General features: G+C 45.1%; 1 protein-coding gene across 1 annotated transcript; it reads right to left on the minus strand.

The window, feature by feature from the left end:
- Positions 1-5,184: 5,184 nt before the first annotated feature.
- POLR3F (RNA polymerase III subunit F) lies at positions 5,185-11,960 on the minus strand. The gene is made up of 9 exons (XM_039569933.1): positions 11,860-11,960; positions 11,306-11,423; positions 10,355-10,422; positions 10,165-10,232; positions 9,752-9,864; positions 8,814-8,957; positions 7,315-7,422; positions 6,420-6,611; positions 5,185-5,836 (listed from the first exon to the last, which is right to left on the minus strand). The coding sequence occupies exons 1-9, from the start codon at positions 11,913-11,915 to the stop codon at positions 5,759-5,761; spliced, it is 945 nt and encodes a 314-aa protein (XP_039425867.1). The 5' UTR covers positions 11,916-11,960; the 3' UTR covers positions 5,185-5,758.
- Between the last annotated feature and the right edge of the window lie 13 nt (positions 11,961-11,973).

An 11,973-nucleotide genomic window follows, 5' to 3' on the forward strand; every position in this document is an offset into this window, starting at 1 on the left:
CGCGTTGGAATGGCGACGGACTGGGCGTCCCTGCGGAGTGTGGGGTGCGATGTCGCGTTCCTGCTCTGGCACGGCATGAGGGAAGCAGCTCTGCCCTCGAGGGGCTCGGATGCTTGGGAGCTGCTGTCGTGTTCAGCAGGGAGCATAGAACTTCCTGGGAAGAGGTTATCAGTAACACTCCACTAATGACACAGAGACACTTTTTAAAGAAATAAACTGCGAGCCCCACACAGTCTCCCCCTGTCACAGTTCCCGGCTTCTCTCTCGGGCTGAGGGTTCTGTCCCCGGGCACGTTGGCTCGGCAAAGCACACTGGGCAAAGTCATGAGGCCATCCAGCCCAGCAGCAAGGCAGGGACAATCCATCAGATTTTCCTCCTGCTCTGTTCCCTGAAACAATTTTACCCCCACATCTGCTTGAGGCCACAGTGGTTCATTACTCCGCCAGGAAATCTGTATCCCAGCCTACTGGGAAGACCCCTGCAGTGCCCAGACCCTCTGGAGAGGAGAGGTCCAAGAATGGACACAATTTTCAGGGATATGAGGTAGAAGTTTAGCACACCTGACTTGCCCCAGGAATTTGTCTCTGCCTTGAAACTAAGCAAATATGTTTCCTCTTTCATTGCTTCCATCTTCTGTTGCTTCCCAGAGTCTCTTCCAAAGCCAAGGAGGAAAAGCCTTTTCCCAGTGAGCCCAAGACAGAAATCCTCCCCTGCAGCTTTGTGTGAAGCCACGCAAGTGAGATTTGTCCTATCTGAATGCACGGACCTGAATCCATTGCAGACTTTCACACGTATTCGAGCGGCAAAGGCATTGCAGTGAAATACCTCAACGTGCTTCTAATAATTTGGGTGTTTGCCTTAAATTCATGCAGTGGTCAGCTTATAAATACTCCCCCAGCTTCCGTGTGGGCACTGCTCCACCTTCGCTTAAAGGAAAAAAAATGCCCTGTGATCAAGTTCACTCACCCATGCACTGTCAAGCTTTGGGGGTTTTTTTCCTGTTTTCTTTCTTTTAAATGCACAGAAATCTGTGTTTGGAATGTGCAGAGTACTGTAACAGGTCCAAAACAAAACAAAATGAAATTCTGTGTGAGGTGAGCATTAGCTTTGCCTTCCCAGCTTCCTGACATCCCAAATGCAGTGGGAATAAGAAAGTAGAAGCATACTACTGATGTGTGTATCCTAAAGTGCATAAAATTCACATTACTACTATTGCTAGCATTCTAAGACCCAGGACTGGCTCTCCAAGTAGGAGGCAAAGCAAATCTGCTTTTCTGAAGTTGCCTGTTTTGTCCTTCAAGTTACGTCTCCCTCCCTTTGCCACATCTCAACAGCAAAGAGCCTTACTAGGACCCAGGGCTTCAAGGCCATAGTGCACACCACTGCAAGCATTAGATTAACTAAAATACTGAGTAACTACTCTGAATTTGTGTCCTGCTTTCAACTTTCAGAATTAACTTTCCTCCCTCGTAGCTGGTTTAGTGCTGCATTTTTGATTTACGATTGGGAAGATGTTGGTAACACTCTGATATTTTAGTTCTTGCTGGGAAGTTCTTATGCTAAGTTAAGGACTTTTCAGGTTCTCATGCTGCCCTGCCAGCCAGGAGGCTGGGGGTGCATAGGAATTTGGAAGGGGACATAGACAGGACAACTGACCCCAAGTGGCTCAAGGGATATTCCTTATTCCTTACCATACAGTGTCATGCTGAACAATTAAACTGGGGAGAGTTGGCTGCTGGTTTCCAGCCCACTGCTTGGGCACTCCTCGGGCAATGGTCAGCAGAGGAGGAGCAACTGCGTTGTTCATCACTTGTTTTATGTAATCTTTTACCATTATTTTCCCTTCCTTTTCTGCCCTGTTAAACTGTCTTTATCCAAATCTAAAAGCTTTACCATTGATTCCAATTGTCTCCCCATCTCACTGGGGAGGAAGTAAGGGAACACCTGTGTGGTGTTTACCTGTCTGCTTGGTTAAACCAAAGCAGTTTGGAAGAGGAGCACAATCTTAAAGCTCTGTGTTTGTGGGCCAAATAACCCAAGTAAAAGCTTTCCCAAAAGCATCTCCTGGAAGAATCACAAGCTTGCTCAAAAAGTCGGAGAAAGAAAAACACCACAGGCTGCCTACACAAGCCCCAACTTGATTTTTGTTTAACAGCTGAAAGAGAAGAGAGCTTTGAGCTCTGATTCCTGTCCTCCCCACTCCCCAGAAGATCTCCCAAAGAATGAGCAAAGTGCAATGACCAACTTTCTCATGTTGGAAGTGAACATTTTAAACGACAACTTGGACACCATCCGCAGAGCTTGTCACAATACCTTTTAGTCTCCTCCAGACTGCAAGTTAAGCTGGGCTTAGTGTGGCTGAGGAGGGCCTGGCCATGCATTACTCACAGGTGAAATGACAAAAGTCCCAGCCAAGTGGAGCAAGAGGAGGGAAAGCTGGTCTGTCTGTGGCAGAGGAGAGCCCTGTTTGAGGTGTCTGTAGCCTGTTTCAAAGCATTGAGTGTTCAGCAGCAGTAGGAGACCCAGCTGCCTCCACTCACTACAGTTTCGTCCCAAGATCTGTTCTGCACGTGGAGGCAAAAAAGAAACCAATGTGGCTTAAGACCGAGCTTTTTTGCTGTTGGAGCCCTGGGGGGAGCCATCCCGGGAAGAGACAGGAGATGGTGCTCTCTAACAGCACCAGAGGAACAACAATTACCCATCACACCTCACACGGGCCAGCTACCATCAAAGTAAAAATAAAAAAAAAACCAACCAACCAACCAAACCCAGGAAAAAACTAAACAGCCACACAGCCACGGGGTAAATGTTTTCAATACCAAAGCTTCAAGTTTGCCGTTCCTCCTAAGGTTTTAAACTTTGGTGTGTAAAGGCTACACGTGCCAGGCAATATCTGCCAGCTGTACACTGTCAGTTCACAATGCAGCCAGCTACCATAGTCAATGTTTCTCTTGGAATTAAAAAGCAATTTTGCACTTGATTCCGTGTGAAAATGGCATCTGGGTGTGCCCATCCGCCAACTTGCCTTTGGACAAGCTACTGCTAGTGAGGGAACCACTCAAAAGAGGCTCTTGGGTTGACAGCAGGATCAGGGCTCATGAAAACACGGATGAGCTCTCTCCAGCTCGGAAGGGATCTCATGGTCCTGCAGCAGCTGATCTCTGACCTCTTGTATGAGGCCTGCATAAATAAATGAGCAGATCATGCTTCCAATTTGTCATCCGTGTTTTAAGGGATAACTCAGCTTTCTACACGTAAGTGTTTTCATATTCAGTACTGGAGCTACTATAGTAGCTTCCCGAAAACATTACACTTCATACCAGTTTGAAATAGGGACAGCTTTGCCAGGGAGAAGATTGACAAAAGCAAGGACACTCTTAGTGCTACCTTTTAGCATTTACTCCCTTTTCAGATTAGAATTTCAGGCTGATAGATTAGCCAGGTTCATGAAGAACCAGAGTGACAGAAAGATCATTTTTCTCTGATTCATATAGAAATAGATCAGACAGTTTCCTATCTTACAGATAGGAAATTGAAATTACTTTTCCCTTATAGGCACTTTTTTCCTAATCTGAGAAGTCTTGTTACAGCTTCAACACTAGGAAGTTTCAGATACCACAAAGGTCATCCAAGCCAGATAAACTCAATGCCAAAATTTAAAGTGCTTAATAAACCATCTGTCTACTTCCTAAAGCTCTTCACTGAGGAGAAGCTTTCTCTCCTTTTTCTTATTGCCAATGAATGTGATTATAGAGCATAAAGTGACATACCTGCATGATAAAGTCCTGTTGTTTCCCTGGAAGTTATCTTCTAGCTGCAGTGGAGCACAAACATTGTGTTATCTCGGCAGCAGCAGGACTCAGGACCCCATTGTGTCAGGCCCCCTTTGAAGACAGGAAGACAAAGGCAACCTCAGCCCCACATCTCAGTGAAATTACCTTTGGTTGAATAAAGGATGTCTGATCCAAGGCTCCCTCCAGGGAAGAGAACAGCATTTTCCCCTTGGCTTCTCTGTGCTGAGTGGTTAAAGGGGGCAGAGGAAGAACAAAGCTCCAATCATTTCACCCCCACTCTCTCTTGTAAGAGCTTTTGTAAGAGTTCTTCTGTCTCTGTAGAGATATGCATCCCTTTCACCTGGAGACAACACTGCAGCAAAAGGAGAGCCTGCTGGGGGTGCTCACCTTGCTGACACACTCAAAGTCCTTCCATGGAGTTGCCAGCTTATCAGTACTCATTGTTTGCTCCAGTACACACCTAACTGCTCCCACACAAGGAGCCTTTGCCTCTGCATCCATACCCTCCCTGCATGAGACAGGAACTGTGGGGCCTTTTTATTCTTTATACAGCACTTACCCCCATTAGCCTCTGTCCTCCATCCACGCTGTAAGAAGGGAAATGGAAATCAAGCAAGATTTGAACACTTTCACATGTGATCCAGACTGCTTTTAGAAAGTGCAAACTCCTGGACAGCACTGGAAATGCTGATGTAAAGTCTCTTACCCTTATGATGTAAACTGTTCCAAATCTACATTAATCCTCTGTCAGGTTACCCAGAGTGCTGCTAACTCAGCCACAGAGGTGCTTTTCCATCACCCTCCCAACACAGTGTCCGAGAGGGCTTATCTTCAGCCAGGCACATTTGAAAGCCAGATGCAACGGGCCCTGTGTTGTGCTTGACCTCCTGATTGTTCCCCAGTGCTGGGAGACTGTTATGAAGATACTGAGCAACTGTGGAGAGATCCTGCCTGGACAGAGCCAGCTGAAGCCACAGGCAGCAAGTGGTACAGGGACCAGACTGTCTGTGCACCCCACCCTGCCTGCTAGTGTGTCATTCCAGCCCTCTGCTACTTGGGATGCTGGGAGAGCTGGCTGGACCATATATGCACAGTATTCATATTTATGAAAAAGGAATCACACAGAGAGTCACACTCAAGAGAAAGACACGTTTGCTAGTATTCAGATAATCTATAAAATCTATAAAAATTTTCTCAGTATCACCAGACCAGAGGGACCCCTTTCTGTTAGGGAAAGCATATCTTCCCAGAATACATCTACTCAAAATTTCAGTGAAGATATCCATGTATGTGATGCAGCTGCAGAACACAGCACCAGAAAGTTGATGAGGAAAGAATAAATACAACAGATGCATCACCAGGCAGCAACACAGGAAATGAAGCACACATGTACATAAGAAAAATTTGGGGTTTAATGATAAATTAGCAGGTAAGAAAGATAATAAACAATCAGTGAGTTCTATTTGACATATTCAGAATCTTTCCCACATCAGATTCTTAATCTTTAGATGGAAGCTATCATGGGAGAAAAGTGTCAGCTTTAGAACTTAACCATCCATCAGTAGCATTAGTCTGAAAACCAAATTTGGGATCTCTTTCTTGGTACCACTTGTTAGCAAGTTTTTCTGATCAGCTGTGAGGGCCTAATATGTGTTAAGACAAAAATGTCTCAACGTTGTTTGAACTTTATTTTGAACTGTTGCTTAGAATCAGTTTCAACATTAACCACCTTAGTTGCCACCTCCAATTTTGGTTCAAGATTGGATCTAGATTTCCACTTCAGTCCTGACTCCACTTCCAGTCCACTCCCAGGATAGTTCACACAACTGATACATTGCTGGTTTATGTATCGTCACTCCATGTCCTGAAGTTGCTCACAAATTTAAAAGGCCGCTTTTAAGAAAAGCAAGCTGTTTGTCACCTTGGCTGTGAAGCAAGAATCCAGTTTACAGTTTTCTTTCACTTTAGAACTCCAACCACTCTGTCATGTAAATACAGTTTGATGGAGAAATCTCACCACCTTCGTGACAATCATCAAAAACCTGCAAAAAAGAAAGCCCTGTGTCAGCAGAGTAATTACTTCTGGTTGGATCATGCTTGCTGTGTGTAACATGCTCCCATGTTTTCTGCTCCTTCCCCAGTAGATCAGCATTAGTCTAACAGAGGCTAAAATCTAGGAAGCCTTATGGCAGCTCTGAGGGAGAAGAGAAAAACAGATCCCACCACAAAGGGACATGCTGGCAAGTTTTACCTTCATACCAGGTCACAGGAGGAGAGACCAAAAGCTAGGCAGAAATAAGGTAGCTTGTTAAAAACACAAGCAAACCTGGGATCAGAAATATAACACAATTTGGAACAGGCTACAGTTGACAGCATCCTTTCACATACAGTCCAGTAAAGAGACAGGCTGGAAGTGGGAAACACCTGGCAGAGCAGGTGTTTAGACCAACTAGAGAGTCTGCCTGTTACACCACAGCTAAGGCATCAGGGGCAGCTTTTAAGCCCAGCTGGCTTAGCCATGAGGCTGGCTCATGGGCAGAACCTGCAATGTGCCAGGTGGCCATTGCAGGACTGTGTTCAGGAGCTGCATGCACCCACTAATGATACACAGAGTTAGTTACGCACAGGGCAGAGTCCACAGGGCGTCCTGACTAATCCCGTGGGCTGGATGAGAGGACTGACGGCTCTGTACAGCTTCATCTGCCCATCCACACTGCCCACTGTCCCCTCCTTGGCAGCAATAATGGTCATCTCCACTTTGCCATCATAGATCAGAGTATTCAAAATGGTCTCAATGTCTTCCATTGACAACTCTACCTAAGAAACAATTTGTGAAATAGATGTTAGGAAAGATGCATGCCAGTAAGTCCTGCAAGGACAAAGAGAGCAAACACCATGAGTAACAAATCCTTAGAGTTCTAACCTAGTCCAGAAAAAGACACCAGTCTCACTGGGAACTTTATGAAGTTGTGCAGATGCAAAAAGAAAAGCAAATACTAATAGCTCCTACCTCCTGAGCACTTTTGATTTGCACTAGCCAAAAAGAACTTCCCTATGCACCAGAGGTGCCTCCATCATCCTAGCATGATACAGTTCCAGTTTTGCAGGAAAATGATTGTAAAAGAAGAAAAACACAAGAGTGCTAAAGATATTGATGGTGACCAGTAATTGTGGGGTATTCTTCCCCTTCTATTTTTTTCCCTTGCCTAAAACTCCTTGAAGTATGTATGTAAACTTAAGAGAAATGATGAAATCTAAACCTGCTGAGACTGTTAACAAGGATGTGAATGCTAAGTCTTTTATACATCTTTGAAAACCCACATGCACAAGCTATCTTGGAATCCCAGGCAGTATCAATGACCCTCCCCAAAAAGCAATGAAGCCACAAAGCTCACCTCCACCACACAAGCTGTAGGGTACTAAGACACTTATGAGACCTTCAGCAAGTTTGCAGTCCTCAGCTCCTAGAGCTAATCAGGCACTGACAATTTGAACAGTAGTGAGATGAATCTGCTCTGACCTTACTGATGCCCAGTTCACAGATGTATTTCCACACCTCGTGAGATGAGGCAAACGAGCTGTTCCTCTGTATCATGGGGTTCTGTTTGCTGTCTCGAGCTGCCTCTGCCTGAGAAAAAGCAAAGGTTAGTTACAGTCAGCACTCACTGCCAAGAGCTTCCTTCGTGGTTCAGTTTCAGGCAGACTCAAAAACAGCACTTGTTTTCCATTTCTGGAACACATTTAGCATTTAAAGCCATGTCCTTAAGACTGGTGTATGCGAGACAATGCAGTGCACAATCAAATACAATTTTATAATAAATCACATAAAATTTAATAAGAATAATTCAGATTAGTATGAAGGAATACCAGCATCTGGCATTTTGTTGACCAAAAAAAAAAAAAAGAGTTTCTGCTGTACCTAGAGCCAGTTAAAACATATTGTAATGGAATAGACAAATGCTACAATCTGCAACTGGGACATTTTAGACTAGGAGCAATTGTCTTCTAGGCAGAACTAACTGACTGCTGCCTTATGCCCTCTTAGAAATGAGGTGCTCTGCAGAAAACACAGTGACATTTCCTAGATTTTTTAGTCCTGTGCTCTTTGCTGCTTAGTTTGCGTCTTAGTTTAAGACAATTATACAGGGTGGAGACTCCAAAATTAGTTACCTCCCCTTTAGTTTTAACCAATCTCACCAATAAAGAGAGATGGGGGAAGGTATCAGTGAAAAAGTATCAGATAAGAGGTAACAGATAAAAGGTAACAGCCTCCACGGTTCCAGAACTCCCCACAAACAACAATCAGCAGGGGACAGGGACTAAACAAAACCTGGACAAACTATTTTTGACCAAAAGGCTCCAATGCTGCTTAAAACGCTGGAAAAAACTTCCCGGCAAGTTGCAGGTCCGCCCCTCCTCGCCAAACGGCAGGCGGCTGGAGAACTCATGGAGAGATGGTCTGACTCCTCCTAGGCTGTCCCGAGCAGCAGCGGGAAAAGGTATTGCAACATTCCCTCTGGAGCAGGTTTGGATTGCAAAATGCTGCTTCTCGGGTTTAGCCTTGGAGACCTGCCCCAGGCAACCCCCTCGGGAGGGGGAGAACAAAAGCGCTCCCCTCGTGTCTGTTTCCATGTTTAAAGTGATCCTGCACCCCCGCTTCCAGGATAAAACACACCAGTTCCTCTTAACCGGGTTGCTGGGTCTTAGGGACAGTAATAATCTTGGGCAGTCTGGCATTCAGAAGATAAGGAATACACAATTTTGGGTCTCCTAGGACAGTTTGTCATTGGACCTTGGAGATGAAAGGCTTCCCTCCTTGTCGAGGGTGTAAAAATATCCATCATTAAAATACAACACCATCACACTTGCTGTGACAAAAATAATAGTCCAGTACAGATTTGCCAATCTAGCTGCAATAATGGCCAACATCTATGGAAAACTTAAGCCTTGTCTGGCACCTATTTTATAAAGAAAACCATTACTTGCACAAAAGAAATGGCAGGCGACTTCGGCACTCACCTTACTCTGCAGAAACTTAAAACACTGTTGATTTAACACCTCCACAAACTCAGACTCGAAGTCCTGGTCGCTGTACCAGGCCCCACCAGTGACAGAGCGGTCGGGCTGCAGGTTGTACAGCATATAGACCTTCTTCTTGGATGCCTGTTGGAGGAAAATGTATAGCTCTCAACAGCTGAAAGCCCTCATAAGGAAGGAAGATTTAAGCAGATGATCTGAAAAAGAGGTAGTTCATTACTCCTATACCTGGGGCACAGCAATCCACCTAAGTCAAGCTATCCTCAACCTGTTTGACCCTCAGGTAACACAGAGATAAAGAGAAGATCAACATCTCTCACAAGAACATGAAAAAGCTACTGCTTTTCTGTGTCCAACTTCTGTACCTCCATCTGGTTTACCAGACCCAGTGTGAACCACAACATTGAAGGGAGCTTGTGGAGATCCAGGGCAGAGGACCCTTGCAGAGCCACTTGCAGCTAGGTAACCATATCAATAGTGCCACATAAAAGGCTGAGATTGCTTCAGTATCAGAAATATCAAACCGTGGCAGCAACTCTGGGACCAACTGAGAAATAGTAATTATGGGCAAGTTGATTATTTGGGTGGAGACTTGAGAGGAGAAAGGAGAAGAGAGTGGTAGAAAAGAGAGTTAACAAACAAAAGAGGAGAAGTCTTTTATGTAAAAGTCAGAACAAGAGAGGGCAGGATCTGCAGACAGTAGGAGCGTGCATGTTTACAGACAGCAGAGAAGCTGATCTGTGGACTCAATATCTGTTGCACCTCAAACCTGCACACTAAAGGCAGAGAAACACTGGTGCCCAGTCAAAGAGAAAGCTGGAGGCAAAATGAGGTTTCTCTGCTCCCAGTCCTCTGTTAGAAGCGTACAAAGCATGCAGCAGATGTTTGAAATGGTTAAAAAAAAGTCACAAAATACTCACTGCCACAGATTTAACTGCTTTAATTAGTTTCTTGCTTTCCAAGTTTTTCAGTATCTTGTTAATCTCTGTTAAAGGCAGATTACTTTTGTATCTAATGTCTCTGCTCCAAATACCTGTTAAAAAACAGAGAAGTGAACAGAAATAAATAGAAGAAGCCATTTGTTTCTGTACATACTCACCCACCAAAAGTCACACCACAACACTGTTTTGAGTCACTTGCCTACCACAGGAGGGATCCTACCCCTCCCACCAAAAGGGAAGGAATGGACAGAATGGATTGGGGAAAACTAACAGCTATGTGAACTCTTAAGATTTTATATCTGTATTGTCTGGGCAAGCATTTGTGACTTTGGACAGGAATGGTCCCACAAGTAAACAGAGTTAGCACCATTCACAACCATAATTTAAAGTACCTTTGTTGCCTGCGTCCTCTATGATTTGGTAAACCAGCTTCTCTTGATTGTCAGAGCCTTTCATTTTACTGTGAAACAAGACTGTCATCAGGATTTTTGAAAGGTCCAAAATGTTAAAGAAGTTGGATTTGTTTTAAACTACAAACAAGAATTGTGTTCCAAATATATTTCCCAGCAAACACAGGCTTACCTTGCATTTTGGGAATCTTTGATTCTGTATAGGAGACCTGCACTGCTCCTCAGAAGATCCAGCTGCCCCTAGGAGAGATGGGCACAATGCATTTACTTTCCTTCAAACAGCTTGTTTCAGAAGGTGTTTTAGAAGAATATTCTAAAATTCTACAATAAAAACCTTATTTAATGCCAACAAAATAAAGAAAAATGAAAACTAACATTTCTAACCGCTGGAAACAATAACAGCCTTGAGGATTTTTTTTTCCCCTGAAAAGTATCCACTTATCATCAGCTATCAGAAATAACAAACAGCTCCTGACCCTTCCCACAACATCTACACAATTCCTAATATTTCTCCTGACTTTCACATGGTACAAGGGACACCAAGTTTTTGTATACTTTGCTCTGAGTTTCCACCAAAGCACTTATTTGCATGGAAACTGAGAAATCACAGTGGAGATCTGGAACAATTCCAAGTTTCAGTAGCAAAGTTCTACTTTTTACTAAGTGGCCATCACTGGAAAGCTGCCAGCTGTGATGGGCAGTGACTCTCAGAAGCAAATTACTGGCATCTCTCACACACACAAAGAGATTGTTCTGCTCTGCATGCTTGTGCCAGGCAAAATCCTTACTTCCTATTTTGAAGAGGCAAGCAATTAGACAAGCCTAAGAGTGTAAGTGTGTATAACAGCATTAACATTCACTCTTTCACTGCCAGTGGATCCTTTCCTATAGTTACAGCCTTTCTTACAGATCTTACAGATCTGGCATGCTTCATGTTTCACCTGTGTGCCAGCAGAGCAATCCACACACTTGGGATTTTATGAGGGGTTCAGAGGAGTCCATCACATATGAGAGCATGGGCTAACATCCATCCTTTTCTCTACATTTAACTAATTCCCCATCACTAACAGGCCTTGTGGTTATGCATGTGCAGAAGAAGATGAGGAGGGTGGGATCTCCCTACCATGGAGAGCAGCCTGTTGATGGCCACAGCTCTCTGCTGGGCTTCCATGTGAGGCATGTCATTCTGGATCACCTGGTCTGTGATGCCATGTGGGAACTGGTGGCACAGCTCAATAATCCTGCAAGAAGAGAGAAGCAACTTTAAAAGTCATGTTCTGCTGCATCCAAAACCAAATCCAAACAGTATTGGAGTCAGGATGGAAAAGAGTGACACGAGCAACTCAGGGGAAAAGTATCCATAAACTGCTTCTTGAGGGAGCTCAGCACCTACTTGCTGTACACCATTTCCCTTTCCAAGACCAGAAAAACACCCAACCCCCATTGTCCCCTGAGCACTGTCCCCTGAGCACCTCCCAGCACGAAACTCTCAGTGCCCCCAACAACCCTCTCCTTCAGCACCTGTTTCCTGACCACACTCGGGCGTCCAACCCCCTCCCTCAGGCCTTGAAAGACAAGGCCCCGCCCCAAAACACGTCCCTGGCCTCCCTGCCGGCCTCCACACACCCACCCCGCCGCCCGGCAGCCTCCATGCCTGCCTCCGAGGGCCCCCAGCACCTGCTCTCGATGTCCATGGGGTCGGGCACCTCCGGCTTCACCTTCACCTCCGCCATAGCACGGCGGGCTCCGGCGCGGCCAGATGACGTCAGAGACGAGCGCCGGAGGAGCGGG

The sequence above is a fragment of the Corvus cornix genome, chromosome 3 (assembly GCF_000738735.6).
Source record: "Corvus cornix cornix isolate S_Up_H32 chromosome 3, ASM73873v5, whole genome shotgun sequence".
Classification (NCBI taxonomy): Eukaryota; Metazoa; Chordata; class Aves; order Passeriformes; family Corvidae; genus Corvus; species Corvus cornix.